Genomic DNA, 19,981 nt, shown 5'->3' with positions numbered 1-19,981 from the left:
GGGGTGTGAAAATAGAGCTTGCTTTAGAAATTTTTAGAAAAATGGGTCAATGATTATAATTTAAAATCACCTTGTCTAACTTGGAAGCTGAAAACTATCTGATAAAAAGAGTGTTATTTATTGTTACACTGCATGTCTTTCTTGCAAACAAGGCCTGAATATGGAACATTGTCAATTTTATCCTGTCTTCTTTTATACAAAAATTACTCTGTGGGGACTAAGACCAAAAAAAAGCAGAGCCATTTAGACCACTGTGTTTATCATCTGAGGGTTTACCACAAAACTCAAAACCATTCAAGAGTGGAATAATGCACCTTGAAATCCAAACTAAAGAGTTTTCTACACAGGGAAGCTGAGATAGCTAAAATGTGACTATATGACTGGAGACTAAACTAAGAAGCTCCACAGTGGGAATAAAAACCTGCAGTCTTCTGCCATCCATGCCTTCCCCTGGCTTTTTTACTGTTTAAGACACTTTACATCACAGATATATTCCACAGTAACCTTAGAAAGTTGAAAGATTCAGTACTTACATATCACTTGATGGACTGGGTTTAGGTGAAGGACTAGGTAAATTCCCTTCCATAATATCATTAAAACTAGTATTTCCTACATTCTTGGCCAGCTGTGATAAGAAAAGAACAAATGAAGATGAGGACTTTGGGGGTCTAACAGCAACCTAACAATAGGACTGCTAACATGCATTTTTCCACACAATTAATAAAAGATGGAAAACACAGGACTGAAAAATTAAAGCCCAATGAATACATGCAGATATAGAGCAATTAAAAACAAAGAAAATGATTCTATTATGCCAGAACTTGTACAAGACTTCAGAGTCACAGAATTATTTGCATTTCAAGACAATCTGCTTCCAACACAAAAGCAGAATGAGGAACCAGCAGCATGAACATTGAAATGGTGCTGGTACACTGATCAGGAAACTGCTTTGAGAAAGATGCTCAGGCCTACTGAAGATCATGCTTAGTGAAATTTGATTAAGATTATTAGTAATTTCGCAAAAAAAACCCTCAGTATTTCATGAGGAGAGAAAGTGGTAATGTTGAACCTATACCCAAATCCAGATCTGCCTTACATCTTCTCTCAATTTTCCTATATAAAATTTCTGTAACATGTCATCTATAAGGCCAAACACAGCTAGGGAGATAAAAGTTAGTGCAACTGTTTCTTTTTGACTTGTTTATATATTCCTTATTTTTTTTTTTTTATTTTATTTTTTTTGGTAGTCTCACATTAGATTCCTTTCATAACTTCAATATTACATGATTTCATCCATCAAATTAAGACTCCTCCAATATTTTTCTCTCAGGATCAGCAACAGGCATTTCCCTTCAAGTCAAATTAGCTTCAGGTTTTAAATTGTATGAGCTTTTAGAGTGTCCTGATTTTGGGCTAAGATCAACTTTTGACAGGTAAAATTCTGATGGCATTCATTACAATGGATGTCAATACTCATTCTGCATCACCTCAGGACATGAAATGAGAAGTGACAAGAGCAGCAATAATATATAATAATATATAACTGTGCACCTGTAAAATACCTACAGAAATACGAAGGAGAAATTCTGCAAAAACAAATTCCTTGAAAAAGATTAACAGTAAATTGTACATTTTAGTGCTTCCTACATATATGTCAACATTTGACTAAAAAATCCCAATATAAATTAAAGAAACTTACCAAGAGTTCAGACGTTCCTAATTTGTCTAATTCCAAAGACTGGATTCGAGAAATATGGACACCCATTTCTCTGTGTATTCCAGAACACTCAATGCAGGTTAAAATGCCCAGATTAGTCGACAGCCATGTTGGATCTGCACAATTGAAAAACAAAGTCTTTAATCAGAGTCCAAGAAAAGGTTTGCACTGGTGGTAAGAGATGTATTCTGAAATGATTCCTTATTTCATATTTCAAAGAATGAAAATAAACTAGGAACACTGCATACTTTTCTCCAAACTCTAGTGCAAATTTAACCACAAATTGCTACCAATGGAATGCAGTTTTTCAGATTTAGAAACAGTCCCAAAAGCACTGAATTTAGGCTTCTTCATTCATTCTGAATGAATGTATTTGAATACATTTAGTATTTGTTTTCTGTACAAATTATTTCCTGTTTTTAAAAGTAACAGATCTCCTAAATTTGACAACCTCTGTTTTAAAATTTACTTAAATTTTTAGTAGTCTTTCATAAAAGATTAATCATACTGCTTTCCAGTATGTAAAACAGCAGCATGTTGTAGAAAATTTGAGGAATGCTGGCTAGTCCAGGAAAAAAAAAAAACAATTAAAAAAATGCTGTCATAGAGGAGATCTGCATGTAATACTAGAATAGATTTTATACTACGAATGCTACATAAGAAGCATGACCGGTTTTTAAGGAAAAGAAAAAGCTCCAGACATACTTTGTGCACAAATTAATCTCTTCCTTGACCTTAAATAGTAACTGCTGAAGCATTAAGCCAAGAGTTTTAAAGCAGCAAGCTGGAGTACAGAGGTGAAGCTTAAAACTTTACTACAAATTAAAAGATGAATGAGAACTGTAATCTGAAGTTTCTATAGCTTTACACAATTAAATAACTGAATGAACCAGTTCCAGGATTTGACATAATTATATCCCAGTTAGTAATTTTTTCTAGCTATTTCAAATTTGGATCAGTTCTGCATCAGCATCTGCAAGATACACATGATCTACTCAGTTCCAAATGAGCATCACCTTCTTGAAGTGTCCCTTTGATGAGAAAGCTGCAACAGCTGCCAGCTCCCACACCAGCTCAGTTGTACTGTGACCAGCTGCCCCTTCTCAAGTTCTAAATGACACATAACTGACCTGTAACTCTGTACTTCTGAAGATATTATCTGATAGGATTTCAACTCTGGGTCTCATTCTTTGCACAAGACTACTTATTCCACCTCTGAAAACTTCTCATGCTTCAATTCCAGTAGTCTCATACCAAGATAAAGCCTCAGAGCAAGATCCTGGCCAGGTCAATTTTTCCACAATCATTGTCTAAGTATTACTCACTTCTACTTAGTAGCATGCACAGGATCAGTGATGCCAAGCAACTTCCATTCAAGTGCAACAAGCATCTAGACACAGTGCAACAAGAACAGTTCAAACTCCAGAGGGGCTTGAACTGCTGGAAGTAAGCACAGACAACACACAAAAATATTTTAGTGAATTAAACAGAACTAATGTAGGAAAGTCATATTTGTTCTTTTAAAAACAGGTTGAAGATGGAGAAACATCACTTAGAAAATTAGTTTGCACTCTACAAACACTTCTTTAAAGAAATTACTTTGCTCCCAACAAGAAGCTGATGACATGAACAAATGGAGATACCTGGTGAGCCACAATCACAACAGACTTCATTGCCGGGTAATCTCTGTATGTCATCAATAATGGCTTTTGTCAGATCCTCTAAACTGTTTTCACCTGTGCTCTGCTCTCCACGGAATGCCATATTTAATGCTTCTTCTTTGCTGTTAGTCAATACTGATATCCATCTAGCACAAGATAAAGACCTTAATGAAGATCTGCATTTGCAAATACATGTTAATCTATAAAATGTAGAAATCTTGCCAGGAACAAAACGTTAGTGGGACTACAGGGAAGGACTGTATTGTGGGAGAGACTGAGGAGGGGGAAAAGTGAGAGTCAGAAAGGAAAGATTTAGAATATATATGTAAGAATGAGACGACATAAAGAGTCTCAATTCTATAGGTTAGAATTGAACAATGAACATTTGATGAACAATTTTAAAGCCAAGTTCTCAGGTTTCTCAAATAAACAGAAATTAGAGAAAAGGGGCAATTAAGCTTCTGTAAATTTAACTGCTTTAAAAGGTGCCCAACATCTTCCTAAAGTTGTCTTCCTGGAGAAAATTATAATCCCTACTTTATTCAGCATGAATATTTCTCAGCAAGCACCCTGGAGAATGTGTTTATGTCTAGTTGCCTTTTAAATGCACTGTGCACTAATCAGAGTCAGACTAAAAAGCCCAAATTAATGACAACTGCCATAGCAACCAAGGGATGGCAGGAGAGTAATGATACCAATAGCCAACATAAAATTTTAGGAACAGTCAAGTGCAACAAATCAAGACTCTTTAATGATATCTCAGGCACTATTTTCTCCCCTCTCAATCACTCTGCAAGTTGTTGTTTATACATAATATTTTAATTAAAACTAAACAAAACCCCTTCTCAGCAACTGCTGTGTTCCATGTGGAAGTAAAGAGAGGAAAGCAGTTCCACTAAGGACCAAGCACACTGCAGATGCAGTGTTGCTAATTTAGAAAAAAAAAACATGTTAAAAAGAAATCCTCACAGGTAAAGTGATTTTAGATGAATTCAGATCTACTGCAAATGTTTTATGTTTTTTAACACAGAAATATTTTAAATTGGCAATATTATCAATGCATTCCATGTTTACAATATTCAGATTGTCTGCAATCACCAATCTTCTGAAATATGAAAAATGGTTATATGGTCATCTAAACATACTAAGAGAACATCAGATTGAAATTCATAATTTCTCACTGAACTAACAATGAAAATATTAGCTTAAAAGGATTTCTGAGGGAAATTTATGTGTGTAATCTTACAGCACAGATTCAGAGCCTGAATGAATATATGGGCATTCCATATTATATACTTCATGCATGTATGTTTTTTTTTTAATTTTTATGTGCAGAGAATAATATAGGAACTAGTGCTTAAAATGCATTAAAATTTTTGAAAAATCAACCTTAAAAATAAAAGAGAATTTGAAAGTGCTGAGCACAAATTTGCTCCAAGGTTTATGTGCTGAAATATATAAAGGTACATTAATCTCTCATTACATGAGAAGAACCTACACTAGAGGGCATTCTTCAGCAATTTTAATGATGAAATTCAATGTTATTAAAAAAATAAGAGGCAATGGTGTCTTGTTTCTAATATTATAGCAATGTTTGGTTAAATACAGAGCAAAACAATAATTAAACTCAGACAAACAACATTTATCCTGAAATTTGTTGATAATTTATTTTAGAGTTACAATTTGATTAGTTGATTAGAAAAGGCAGAATTTGAATAAAACCCAACTAAGCAGTAACAATTAAAAAAATATTAGATGCAATTGAAACAAACACAACACAATTGAGCCAGCTGTTAGTTTGATATAGACTTCCTTATTACAAGTATCTAAACTGTCAGAGAAATCATTATCTTGGTTGTGTTTGCTCAGGTAGAAGGAATCCCTTGTCCAGGACTGGGGCACCTGTGAGTGAGAGCAAGAGGCACCACAGCTCTTCCCTGACAAGCACAAGGACACGCTCTGAGTGACTGCTGCTGCTTATCAAGAAGTGCCCAGTTGGTCACCAGGCCTTCCTGGCAGGCTGCACACTCAAAAATAAACAATTCAAGACAGTAAATATGGAATGTTAATTAAATGTTAATGGTTTATAAAACTTGTTCTATCTGCTCTTCTTCTCCTCTTTTTCTTATCTCTATTAGTCTTTTTTGTTCTTCATTTAAAAAAAAAAAATGTATTTGCTCTATTTCACAATACTACCAGTGCCAAATGAACAGTCAAAAACCTTCTGCTAATACTCTGTAGTTCAAATAACTGAAAAATGAATCAAGTCTTACAGAATTGCTTTGTGTACTTGTTTTAGGATGAGAGGAATTGACCTCAAGTTGTCCCAGCAGACATTAAGATTGGATAGTAGGAATAAAATTATTTACAAAATGGGTTTTTAAGCACTGGAACAAGCTCCCCAAAGAAGTGGTTGGGCCACCATCTCTAGAGGGCTTTAAAAGATGTGTGGATGGGGTAGTTGAGGACATGGTTTAGTTGGAGGCTTGGCAGTATTTGATTAATGGTTGGACCCAATGACATTAAAGGTCTTTTCCAACCTAAAGCACTTTACGATACAATTCTACCTAACAAATAAATAGGTGGTCCAATCATCTGTTAAACTTGTTCTTCTGAATAACAGTAATTTCTTATCATCATTTAAGGCATTTTTTTTTGCTGGAGATTCACAGTTTTGAAGAAACAAAGCTAAACAAAATTCTGGCATCCTAGTTGCCTTCAGGAAATAGAAGATCTTTGTTAATCTTGCATGGACCAGACTTCACTCACATTTCTCTTATTTTGCTTCAGTATTTTCAAGTCAATAAAAAACTGTCCCTCAAGAATAAGAACCAGTCTAATAGTTTTGGGTTTTTTTTAATTTTACAGTAAAAATTTAACTGTCTCTTCTGACAGTCACTATTGTAACACTGTTGTTTCCAGGTAAAAATGCATAATTAGAACAAGAATAGTATAATATTTTTCAAATATTGTTTTATATTTTTTTTTTGTATGGAAGAAGCATCAGATAGTATCAATGCCTTCAAATTCAGTGTTTCCAAGGTGAAAAATGTCTGAGGACTGCTGTTAAAAACTAGATTGAAGCTAGATGTCTGTTTCTTCAGAGAAAACTTTCTAAATCTAGCTTTGTTTATAATCCAGGCATTTCCTGTGGGTAAGGATATGCTCTTGACCTTCTAAAACAGGGTAGAAAAGAGCCCAAAGCTCATCACCAGAGTATGTTTGGCCCTATCCACAATTACAAAAAAAACCAGAAAGCAACTATTATTGTATTTGTTTAAAAAATCAGGTTACCCTTCTATAATCTATACATAAATATATATTTACATGCACATAAACAAACATATTATCCACACTCCACTTCCCCCTAATAACTTTATCTGCTAGAGAAACTATTAATCCATTGAGAACTTAAGGACTGTCACTCAGTAATTAAAGGCCAACAGACAGCTGCCTGGATAAAAATAAAGGCAGGCACTGGTCTGAAGGAAATGTTTGAGGGGAAACAGTAATAAACCTGCAACAGAAAGTAGGCTCCAGTGCTTTGTATACATGTTTTTATAAAAATCCCATTACTATTATTATTATTATTATTATATTTTATTTTTTTATTTCATTTGAGGAGCTACTTATTGAAGCAGTGTAAAATGATTTCTAGTAAAATGTATGCAAGACAAGTTAAACTAGAATAAAATGAAATACATCTTTTCTTCTCTATTTAGATGTGAGTTTGGAAGGAAGGTGATTTGAAAATCTATTTACACATTTTCAAGTGGCTTACAAAGTAAAAAGGACAGAACAGAGGCAGCACTAAAACTGTGTGGACAAAACACAAGAGGAAAGGATCAAGAGAGGGGCACACCTCTGCTAGTCAGGAGGAAATTGAAACAAGAGGATGACAACTCTAACTGAGGAGTTACATCAAGTAGTTCCTGCAGAAAACCATTAAATCACTGAGGTTGGAAGTCCAAGGGGTGCTGTTCCCATGACGTCTTAGATAATAAAGCCACTCAGTGGCTGCACAAGAAAGTTTCTCATCAGCACAATTACACTCATCCTGGTTCCTCAAGGGGGGCAGCAGAAGGGGAGGTGCTGAGCTCCTCTGGTGACCAGAGAACCAGAGACAGGACATGAGGAAATGGAATGAAGCTTCATCAGGGGAAGCTCAGATGGGACACCAGGAGAAGGCTCTTCACTGACAGGGTGTTTGGCCACTGGACAGGCTCCCCAGGGGAACTGCCAGGGTATCAACCCTGTGAGTGTTAAAGGAGCATCTGGACAATACCCTTAGTCACACGATTTAGTTGTAGGCAGTCATGGGAGGAGCAAGGAGTTGGACTCAATGATCCTTAAGGGTCCCTTCCAACTTGAGATATTCTAGGATTCTGTACTCCAAAACAATTTTCTAAACCACTTGACTTTAGAGCGACAGACAAAATGTCAGTGCTTCTAATAGGAAATAAAACCAGCCTGGAATTTCAAAACAGTCCAACAGGCAACCTGCTAAACTAAATTTATTAATCTGCCTCTCAGAAGAAGGCTATTGTTAATCTATCCCTTCCCTACCTTGCTCATGTGTTAAGACAAAAAAACCCCAAAGTTTTAACTTTAAACCTGCTAAACCAACTAATACAGTAAAAATTAATTTATGGTAGAGTACCAAAAACTTATGACCCATTAAGAACTAACAGTGTTTTCTTCGTGACTAAAAAAAATTACTGGAATAATTAAGTTCCAGGATGAATGCAGTAATCATGACTAGCAAGTCAGTTCTACACTGTAAGAGCCAACATAAAGCTGGGGAAGCCCAGAAGGAAATAGCTGCACAACAAAGAATTCTCCAGCCCTTTTTTTTCCACCCATGACTCCCCAAGGTTGAGCAGTCAATGCCACTGTCACTGTCACCCAACACTACCAAACAAGTTAAACACCCTACAAACATCCCCTGTACCTTTAAAATACACATGGAGCAACACAGTCTTCCACTAGAATGTGGATATTTAGGAAAAGAATGAGGAATTTGCTGTCCTCTTCAGTAGTAACTTTACTCCTTCAACTTTAGGGTGTTGAGCATTAGAAAACATGCACAACACGTATCTGGTGACACAGGAGGAAAAATCAATGGTACATGGGTCTCAGGAAATAATTCTGATGCAGGAAGAAGAAATATTGTTTAAAAGAAAATAATCGAATTGGAAACATGCATTAATGAAGCAAGTTCCTGGATTCTGAAGTACACAAATCTGAGAGATATGCTTTGCCACTCATTTCTAGGCCTACAAAAGAAAAAATGCACTGCTTATAGATATTTTCTATGTGTCATATGGAGATTTTTTATCTATTTATTATGTTTAATTTCAAGGAAAAGGTAGGATCAAGAGGAAAAGAAGTAACTGCAGAACCGGGTTGACAGAGAAGATTTAAAAAGTCAGAGAAGAATTTAAAAATATTTCGTTTGAATCTTAATAATCTGATCTACAATATCAAGCACTTCACACAAACCAGGTACTGGTTTACACAATCTAAATGGGGTTTTGGTTAGTTTGATTTGGTTTAGTTTTGCTTTGAATGTTACTAGGTTTTAAAAGAGCTCTGTAGTGTGACACAAAATAGTTTACATTTACAGATTCGTAACAGCAGAAAAAAGAGACAGTGGGCACTACTTCGCATTAGCTGAGAAAATTATTTCCACTGTTATGTGTGATTTTATACATTTCTATTGGCAAAATAAACTTGAAAAAATGTAAATATTCTTACGCGACATATTCCTGTTCATCTTCTGCTTGAAAGTGGTATGTTCTGTTATCTGAAATAAAGAAATGCATCTTTTCATTTGGCACATGATAAATGTTAATGTGCCTACATATTTGGTACTAAAACCCATTTGGCAGCTAAAGCCTTCAAGAGCAATTTCTTTTAAAAGGCATCATTAATTATTCACAGCTATGGATAACAATTCCAAAACAATGAAAAAAGGAAAATGCAACTGTAAATTTTTATTCACACGAATTGTATGTATTTTATAAGTCTAAAGTTTGAAATACTGAAGAAAAATAAACACATGGATCAAATTTTATCCTTTCAGAAGTCAAAACTGAAACAATTAGGAGAAGAGGGCAAAATTAATTTGTTCAGTTTTGTACAGTTTTTCCAACCAGGTGAGCCAAGAAAATTCTTTTACTAGCCAACAGATGAAGACATGAAGTGGCTAGTATCTCCCACAATCAAAGGTTTCCTAGACTGTCCTTTTCAGTATAGAATGTTGGAACTGTTTGTTGATTAATACTCTGTATATGAAGTCCAAAAACGCTAAGTTGACTCATCAAAAGAGTTTTTAAAACCAGACTGGATACAAATACCTGCTGTACGAGACCAAAATGGGAAGAAGGGGAACCATAGGAGCTTTAAGGCTGAGAAGACAAGGCATTACCAATTTTCAGACAAAGAGAAATAAATTTTTAATGTAGGATAAGAGAGAAAGAAATTGGGTCCCCTTGTCTTCCTCATTCCCTCAAATAGAAATCAGAAAGCAGAACAATGACTGAAAAGCCCAAGGTCTTTCCCCTTTCCTGGTGGATACAGCTAATGTATGTTCCAGTAAGCTGTTAAACATCTCTGAGCTTAGGGAGAAGCACATATGGTGCATTTCATGGTTTGTCACAAACAAACAGTATTTATGTCACATGTACACAAAGAAATGTTCTACATCCATTTGCTCATCATCAGAACTAGAGGCTCTGAACACTCATAAAACACTGTGTGTGTTTGGATACAGACCTGAACTTTGAGCTCTAGCCTCGTGCTCTACTTAGAGCATCTTGCAATGATATTTTCAGAAATCCCACATAAGTGGTACATCCCACAAGATGGTACTAAAGTTGCTACATACGTGATATTAGATCAAAGGATTTCTTATCTTCAGCGTTTGGCTTCACCTGGCAGGTCAATAAATTCAGTTTAGCTGGTTGCCTGTTGGACTAAAAAGAAAATTTATTTTATTTTAAAAATGTATTGATTTAGGATTAATTTCCCTGTCTGGGGAGTGGGCAGGTATGATATTACTTAAAGCTTGGACATGCACACATATCCACCCTCAAAAAGCTGGAGACCAGCATCACTTGGTCTGATTTAGTCTCTCAAAATGGACACATTGTTAAATCTAAACAAAATTAAAATCTTCATAGCCTCACTTTATCTGAAAGGGATGGAAAGAGAAAACCTGAAATTTACAATATGCTAATAATATTTTTTAACTGCATTTCATCCAATGGCAAAACTATAATGGAGTTTTTCATTACAGCATGCCCATAATCCAAGTTTCCTCCCATTTTAAATAAATCAAAGATATAATCCTAAAACTTTAAAAGGAAAGTGGAAAGACAAAGATCTGGAGTTTATGAACTCAGGATAAATACCAATATTCTGTGCTGTAATTAAGTCACTTAAGACATGCTAATTAAATGTATCGTTAAGGAATTTGGGATTTATACAGGTAGTAAACTTTAGAAATTGAGGGCTGTCAGTGGTATTGGGGCAAAGGGGGAAAAGAGGTGAGGAAATGGGATAATTTCCTTTAATAAGAGCAACTCCTGTGCTTGTTTGCAACAAGTTCATGTTACACTCCCACAAGGCAGCTTTAGCACTGCCTCCACCATGATCACCTTGGTGCTACCTCACAATTGAGCATTCCTAGGAAAATCCTTCAGATATGTGCCTGATTCCAAGAACTCACTGTGATCAAAACTTCCCAACATTTCAAACTTCTAATTGAAAGCACGCAAAATACTAAACACATTCACTCATCTGCCAGCCTCTAACTTAGTATCAAGTGCTTCCCAAGTTCCCAAATTATGTGGTTCACATATATACCATGACAATCCTCATAGGCAAATCCATCTGAAGTATTAACTGAGAAGTCTGTTCAATACATTTGCCATTTTTTTATTGAACTACTGATAAATTAATTTCATAAGCTACAGTTTCACAAATCTTCAACAGTCAGAAGCTGAAGTAACATCCTTTTTGTAATAGCACATTAGCAGCAACAGATTCACCAGGAAAGGACAATGCTATTTATTGTTTCCATATAAAGGTATAAAAATAACTTACCGTTGCATGTGAGATGGTAAGAATTCCATTCTTAACAGTGCACTTTCTTCTTTGCCATACTTTTCTTAACCTACAAAAAAACACCGTATCAAGTTTAGTAAATAGATGTAACTCCAAAACACATTAATATCATTATTAGTTTGAGACAATTAGCTTTAAAAAACAAACAGATGCAGTCAAAATTTTATTAAATGCTTCACCAAAAAAAAAACTTGGAGATTTGTGACAGATCTTAATCATCTTTCAGAGAATTATAAAGACAATAGCTTTCTTTTAACTATGACTATTTTTTTTACACTTGCTTGTCATGTTTTTCATATTTGCTATATTAATTCAGTTCTGTGTTCAGGCTTGAACTTTAGAACTCACAAATACTTGTGGCACATACATTAGGAGAATATGCCTGAAACCACAGCAGAAAACTATTAAAATTAGAGCCTGAACATAGTAGTAGACTTCACTATTATGTGATACCAGAACCTACCCATCACTCTTCTTTAGAAGATAGCCTTTCTTCTCACTGCCATATTCCTTATTCCCCTGAAGCTGATGCATACTGTACCCTCCTTGCCTGCTCTGTGAATCCTGAAAAGGGGAAACACAACATTAATCTCCTCCTGATGTGCACAGTCAACTTCCCCAACCTTGAATCCTATTTCATTTTTTCCTCTCTACAACATCATGAATTAATACAGATTAAAAAAGGAGAACTCCTACTGCATGTTTTACATTCACTGGAGAGCTTGCTTTGACACAATGCAATCTTGAACTAAAGGCATGTTAAAGATTTCATTAATACGTCAGGTCTTTGATGCAAATATGCATCTCAAAACAAAGACTTTTAGAATACAGATATTTAATACTGTACAATCTTATCAGCAAAAAGCAAAAGGTTAAGATAAAATTTCAAAAAGAAAACAACAGAATATAGCATGCATATATATATATATGAATACATATATAAAGAAAGACAAACGCTAATAATAGTTTTTTTTTACCAAATAAAAAAATACGTATAATTCATGAGTTTTAGTGAATGAAGTCAGCTGAAATAACTTTTGGCTGTTCTAGTGAAACAATTAAGTGAATTGGATTAACTTGTTACAAGCACATCAGAAAAAAAAAATCCCCCAAATTCATTAAAACATTGACTTACTCTCCTAGACTTCGATCACGAAAGGCAAAAGCAACAGAGGAAAGAGAAAGCAAATAATTTAAAACAAGAATTATTATTCATTTAAATAAATATGTTCCTTGAACATAGTTTATAGCCCCTATTGTTAAAACAGTGTTTCCCCTTTCTGAGGACACTAATAGAGGGATGGCAAGAACTATTTTTTTTAGGCATATCCGTGTTTTGTCTCATCCAGTAACAAAATATCATAACAAAATTCCAGGCAACCTGGCATATATGACATTGGCTTCACAAAACAACTAATAGGACTGCAAGATCGAATTTTAAAATATCTTCCAATCTTTGTCATCTTTATATTGCCTAAAATGATAGTTATGCTGTACCCTCCACCACAGGAGCTAATTCTGAATTTCCATTGAAAAAGATCAGGCCCAAAGTTAACATTTACTTTTTGCAAGTGTATGCAAAAAGCTATAATTAAGGTCTCATCAATTTGTTTTTAAACATAACTATGAAAAAATAACCTGCAAAACATCCCACAAAAAAAAAATAAAATAAAAACAATGGGAAGTTAAATTACTCCATTGTCAATAACCTTTCCTCTCTAAAGAAGAGTTTCTTACTACCACAACCAATATATACTGAAGATTACTCCCTCTTGGTTTATCCAGGGTGCTTACAATTGTTTTTTATTTTGTAACAAGTTTGCCACAGAGTTTAGGGAAGTGCTTTGGTAAAGCTGGCAATTGTGGCTGGAAGCAGCACAAAGGCGTCTGTGAGCTGGGTGCTGCCAGCAGTGCTTACACCACCACAATCAGCAGCTCGTTTGTTAAAAGCAAATTTCAAATCCCCACTGGAATTAGGGTCCTGCTGGTATTAGCATAGGAACAAACATAATGAGATATAGTTCTTGTTCCAAGTAGCATATGAGACGGGAGATTCGGGGAAATAAAATGTAAAGAAATAATTGACAAAACAGACACAAAACAAGATTCCAAATATTAGCTACATTTAACTTAATGCTGTTAAGTTACATTTGCAGCAATAATTAATAGACAAAAGTAGACAACAGAAGGCTGTATTAAAGGCTCGGGTTCTTTTAAAATTTAAGCTTCTTAGGATATGAGCATTTTGCAACATACAAGATCAGATGCTTTACACAATTAAAAGTACTCTAGTATTCATTAAAATACTTTGTCCAAAAGCCATAAAATGATTTTCCAAAATTAGGTAATTTTGCACAAGGTAACAGAATCTGCCCCAAGTCGACATGAGGGCAGCACAACAGTGGCCACAAGAGACACTGCACGTAACAGAGCCAACACCAATGGTACTTCCTGCAATGAAGCTGCAGCACTGGCACTGCTGCACAGCCCAGGATCCAAACAGGGGCAAGATGTGCTTCCTCCAGGAACCAGTGATTGCATTGATTACAGTAATATTTTTTTTCCCTGATGAAAGGACAGGCATGCCACAAAAATGTGTAAAGTCATTACAGATGCCCATAATGCTAAATAAACACCTTGAACAAGTGCAGCAGTGAAACAGAAGTTGCACTATGAGACCTCAAAAATGTTGGGACACCTCACTTATAGCAGCTCTAAAGAGGTTAAAGGTGGCAGAACTTAAAATTTGGACAGGAATCACTAGTTTCAATTTCCTTCTCTCTGTCAAAGAAACTTAACTATTAACAACCAGGGCCTCAATTTTATTATTTTCAACTGCTTCCCTGCCAAAGCAATGTTTGGTGGGAGTTCTTCTGGCTTTTCACAAATCCACCAGAAATCCCATTCATTTCATGTTCTTCAGTAATTCCACTAATCCATCAGTTTTCCAGCAATGAGATTATGATGCAATAATATAAGTGGGAGAATGTATACTTTATTGTAATCCACCAGGCCATTTGTTGAAGTAATAAAGTCCAGCTTTATGTACTTGAAGATTTGGATGTAGACAGCAATGGAGGCTGGCTGGTGAAAACTCAGGCCATGTCACGCTTTGCTTCCTCTTAACCAAGGAGTAACAAAATGCTGACATGCTGCTTCAAGATTAAACACTGAATACCTAAGTAACACATTGTTTTATCAAGCTCCTCAATTTCTTCCAGCATCATTACACTCTGACTCATGTCATGTAGCAGAATCTCATGACTGAAAGTCCTCATGCTGGTTTTGAAGGAGAAACTTGAACATAAATGTGATCAAAGGTTATTTTATCAAAAAAAGAAGATTCTTTCATTACAGCATTTCTCGATCTCTCTCTCTGATTTGCCTGGATATCTGAGAATCACAATACTGCTCCTTTTTCTTCTACGACACAACTTCAGTTCTCTTCAAAACACTTTATTTTTATATTTATAACTTTATATATATATTATACATATATACACACACAAAGTTTTTCAAGAGTCCTAGAATTCGTCCACACTGTAATTACAGTCAGAACAGTTGCACAGTTTATTCTGGTAATGCCTGTGAAGCTATTTTATTTCAGCATGTATTCAAATATCAAAATTTGACTTCACATTTATATTTGACTTTACTTCTGTTTTTTGGATGAGGTTTTGTTGCACATAGGTAAAACTTTACAAAAGGAAGGCCTTGTAAAATCATGGCTCAGGTCTGCCACTTCAGTTAAGCAGAAAAGGACTACGGGAAAGTGATTCAGCTGAACCAGAGGTAGAAAAACAAGTCACGTAACCATCGTGACCATGGACACATCCTGGTGCATGATGGTTGATGATTTTGAATGATGTTTATTATGATTTAAAACCAAGTAACTGATAATGGCTTAAAAAAGGCCCGGTTTTTGCAATAAAGCACAAAGCTCCTTTGCACCTGCCTGGGGACTCTGTGTCACTATGGACCCTCACCCACAAGGTTGTGTTCCACTAAAACACAATATTTTTACTATGCATCCAGGAAATAGGCAACCAAAAATCCAAACATTGTATTTCACTTGTTACTCTGCCTCACAATAATCTATGAGCAATTCTGAAACTTGACTTGTATGGACTGTTCCATATGCAGCTGTGAATGCACAATACATTTCTGAAGAACATCCACCCAATTTGTCCTATTTTATTTTCAAGAACTGGCTGATAGTCAAGAAGCATGAACTCAACAACATATGCAGCATCCAGGAGAAGAGAAGTTTTTCTTTGCTTCCCAGATAATCAGTTTGTGGAAGAAAAGGTACATGAGAGGAGAGCGAGCCTTGTTGCTCTGCATGCTGGGAATCAATTCCTGATGAAGAATGAGCAGGAATTATGTTCAGAATTATTTAGATAATAGGAAGATGACAAATGCAATGCCTGTATGGAAAGCTCTGTAAGTGCTATGGAAGAGATCTGGTAAGTGCACATCGGAGATGGAAGGGGAAAAAATTACCAAACTGAGAATCAGGAGAGACTGTAAAATACGAGATAAGGGAAAACTGAGCACTAGGAAGAACTAGCAGCTTTTACAGTAAATTTGGATCATCAATTCAAAGGTGCTCTGTGGTACTCCTGTCAGCATTTGTACCATGAGAGAAATTCTAAAAAACGTGTACAGAGTGATGTAAAGCTGTGTTGTCCTTCAGAATGATGGGATTAGAGATGCAGGAAGAGGAACAGCCTCCTGGCCAAGGTTTATCTGCTATATGATGTACACCTATGTTATGTAAGCACACGTAAGCATTCAAAAGAAAAACAAACACCACTGTAAGGAATTATTCATCCATTATTCCTTATTAACTGTGATTCCACATTAGTTAGTTTACTAACTTCAAGGCCACATCTATACACAGTGGCCATAATCACAATGGGCTATCTATAAAATTACATGAAAGCCTATGAAAATACTTGCCCCAGAATCCTATTTTTTAAAAGTTTAGAATCCTATTTTTCAAAAGTTTCAGAAGAATTCCAGGAAAGATTTTTTAGCTTCAAACCACAGAAGTGACATTGAAAACAACTTTGAAGAGTATATTTATTATTATATACACTGGAAAATCAGGGCAGCTTTTGAACAGAGAGGTTGTGTACAAAAATTTCCTGTAGTTCCCTGAAGAATCAGTAAGTAAATGATGACTGATGCAGTGTACCTGGACTTTCAATGGGCACTTATTCCTTATGAAAGGGAACGAATTGCATTGCCACAGGATGAGAGGAAAAGTCCTCAGGTGAGGTAACAGGTTAAAAGCATGAAACAGCCAGATGAGTTTACAGAAAGCTGTGCCAGCACATGTGGTGTCTAACACAAACAATATGGAAAAGGATGAACAGTAAACTGTCAAATTTTGTTAGATGCTATTAAATTATTCAGGAGACTCAAGAATAGGCTGACTGAAGAATTTCTCAGGAACTCAGTGATAGTGAGTAGCTTGACAACAAATGACAGGTGAAGAACAGCATAAAAAAATGCCAAGTGATGCAGAGGGAAAGAATAAGATACTTTGAGCTCACCATGAAGATTCAGAAACAGGATAATACAGTTATAGCTTTACAGATGATTAAGCTTACACACCTCCTCTGGCCAAAAAGCAAGTCAATGTAAGGTTTTATGTGGAAAAATTAGAAAAAAAAAAAATTAAAAAAATTAAAAAAAAGGTATCTAGTGAGCATATCAACAATTCACACGCACTCAGATCCTGAATAGGGTACGAAGATCTAAAAGTTAAAAACAAGTAAAAGGGAAAAGATTTTTCCATACAACCATGGTGGGAAAGGCACAGCTGCATCATAAGCTGATGGTTTACATTTCTTCAAAAAGCAACTGCACAAATTCCAAGACTTCCAAGCCAGTCAAGCTAACAGGAGGGTATTCTGGGGAAGTATCAGTGTTTATTGCCCTGCATTTTACTCTCAACACCCACTATTAACTCATCAGAAACTTGGCTGACTCAGTGGTTGTAAATCATGTTTTTATGTATATATAATATTATCAACACTGTTAATCATATATTTGGATGATTATGTATATTCAGCAGAAGGGCATCTGTCTAATGTTTAGTTAAAATTCATATTTAATAACAGACACCTGGTAAACATGTCTCATAAACCTACAAGAAAACTGAACAGACGGTAAGCAAACTTCTCCTGAAGGAAAGCTACACTGACCCTCCCAACAGTCACTGTCACCATGGGATATTCAGTATCTCCCTCAGGTACTAAGATTTTGAAGTCACGGGATTATCTCAGGTAAAAGCTGTATTTTATTATGTTATCTCTTAGTACAAGAAGTATTCCAGAACATCTGCAATAGATGATATGTGCTTCCCTCCACTTTTGCAGTGGATACCAGATACCAGTGCATTTGATGATGAATTTTACTTTTTAACTGCCCTGTCTCAGCCCCATCTCTCTGAATAGCAAACAAATTTTTTTCCTTACTATATACTGTTAGAAAAAGAAGTTTGGAAAGGAGAACAGCAGCACAAAATCCACATGAGTTAGCAGGTGAACTCTAAAGTACAAACCACAGCTAAAGGCAAGTCTCTGGTTCTCATTCTGCCTTGGGATCACCTGGGTCAAGAAAATCCTGAACACAAACTGGCTGGAGGGTAGCAGAACACCAGATGGAAGTGTGCATCCCTTCTCTTAATTTTTCAACCTGAACAATCATTCCTTATCATTGTCAAGGACAGGATGCTGGGGTAGATGAAGCATTTATCTGACCCATTACAACTCTTCTTATAGTGCATTAAGAAATTACATAAAACAGAGAATAATTTCTTTTTGTACAGAAAATTCTAACAGAAAATGAATGTAAAAACATTGTTTGATGATATGTAGTTGAACATCGTAAATATTAGTTTTGCCATAATGTTCACAAACCCAACTTTTGAGCCAATAACTACACAAATTTAACATTAATTAATTTCTGAATATAAAACTCGCAAATTTACACTATCTCCAAGAAGAACATATTTAAATTATTTACCTCCTTCTGATCAAGCTGCAGGGAGGATTTTATCAAATCTCGAAGAGCTGTAAGTTGTTTCTTTTCTTCATCCTGTGTCTGCTTTATCTGTAGAAAGAGATTGCCATTATATGCTTGCTGGATGCAACTTTAATGTTTTATGCATTTCAATATACCATTTTAGATATCCTGAACAACTAGCTAAATTATTTTGTGTTTTTGTAATAGTTGAATTTATTTTCATGGACCAATCCATTCTTATGTCTTCACCTTCTATGCATTTATTGCTTGAAAAGCAAATTAAAATGAATGTACAACTTGACGTGCACTGTTTGTTCAGTTACATTTTAATGGCTTATTATATCTAATGCAACTAAATTATCCTCTGAAATATTAAAATAACTCAAATAAATTTGACAGATTACTTAAGGAATGAAAATGCAGTTTAATTTAGCAACAAATGACAATAGAAAATGGGATTATTGTAATTCTGATTATAGAATACAAAACACTTGGGTGACAAGTGATCTTTGATTCCATGTTATTACTTCTCTTCAATGAACATCAAAAATTAATTCATTTTAAAACCATGGTGCTATCATTAAGTAGTTTGGTTTTAAAAAGTGAAAATGGAACTAAAATCAGAGTTAATAATATAAGCTGATTCTAATACTCACCCTTTAAAGTAGTTTTATCTTAATATATGATTGAATTTGTAGTAGAATGAAAGCTACTTTTCCTAATGGCTCTAAAAGCAGCATATGAAGTCAAACAGTCAAGATGTCTTTTCTTCATCTAGCTATGTTCAGTTTCAAGTAACATACTTTTCATTTATAAGATGCAAATGAAATATAGATCCTTACACTTATATTTTAAATGTGCTCATATAAACAAAATATTTTCATTCTCAGATATAAAGCTACTTGTAAGTAAACTTACATTATATAAGTCAGCAGCCAACTTTTCAATATATTGTTTAAGTTTATCAGCTGTTTTCAAGCCATCTTGGAAGAAACTGGAATGAAAAATTTGATTTATCAGGAATATATCGAGTTCATAACACAAAGTAGATTGTCATGTGGAGAAAAATAGCAAAACCAATAAAACATAGCCAGCTTCTTCCACGTTCAAAACTGAACAAAATAATTAAACAAGTGAAAACCCCAACAAAAAACCCCTTCCTAGTAGTTTAAAAGTACAGTATCTTTCAACAGTGGAGATACACCATTCTGATTTTAACAAATATCAAATTAGAGAGAATACAGCCAACGTGTTTCTTCTACACTAATTTCTACAAATCTTTTTTCTGCATTTAACCTAAGTTCCTGTGTGTTTGCCTTTGCGGTTCTAACAATGACAAGGTTGCATCTCACCAGTTTTACCTCAAGGAAATCCAAAGAAATGACTGGATTTCACAGTGGGTTTAAAATTTCCATAAAGACTAAAAACTATTAAT

At 35.1% G+C, this 19,981-nt stretch overlaps 1 protein-coding gene across 4 annotated transcripts in view; it reads right to left on the bottom strand.

Annotated features, from left to right (window-relative positions):
* Positions 1–19,981, bottom strand: part of ASAP1 (ArfGAP with SH3 domain, ankyrin repeat and PH domain 1) — a 144,605-nt gene that overhangs the window by 38,200 nt on the left and 86,424 nt on the right. For all 4 annotated transcript variants that reach the window (XM_014256080.2, XM_014256098.2, XM_014256089.2 and 1 more), the window contains 9 exons: positions 19,465–19,540; positions 18,547–18,633; positions 11,972–12,072; positions 11,488–11,557; positions 10,268–10,355; positions 9,136–9,184; positions 3,361–3,524; positions 1,700–1,833; positions 534–625 (listed from right to left, as the gene is read on the bottom strand). In XM_014256080.2, the coding sequence (XP_014111555.1) occupies positions 534–625; positions 1,700–1,833; positions 3,361–3,524; positions 9,136–9,184; positions 10,268–10,355; positions 11,488–11,557; positions 11,972–12,072; positions 18,547–18,633; positions 19,465–19,540 (861 nt within the window). The remainder of the gene's footprint in view (positions 1–533; positions 626–1,699; positions 1,834–3,360; positions 3,525–9,135; positions 9,185–10,267; positions 10,356–11,487; positions 11,558–11,971; positions 12,073–18,546; positions 18,634–19,464; positions 19,541–19,981) is intronic.

The sequence above is a fragment of the Pseudopodoces humilis genome, chromosome 1 (genome assembly GCF_049639895.1).
Source record: "Pseudopodoces humilis isolate 2021_Gansu_Grassland_sample_001 chromosome 1, ASM4963989v1, whole genome shotgun sequence".
In the NCBI taxonomy this organism is placed as follows: Eukaryota; Metazoa; Chordata; class Aves; order Passeriformes; family Paridae; genus Pseudopodoces; species Pseudopodoces humilis.
This window is presented reverse-complemented; position numbering and strand designations above follow the sequence as displayed.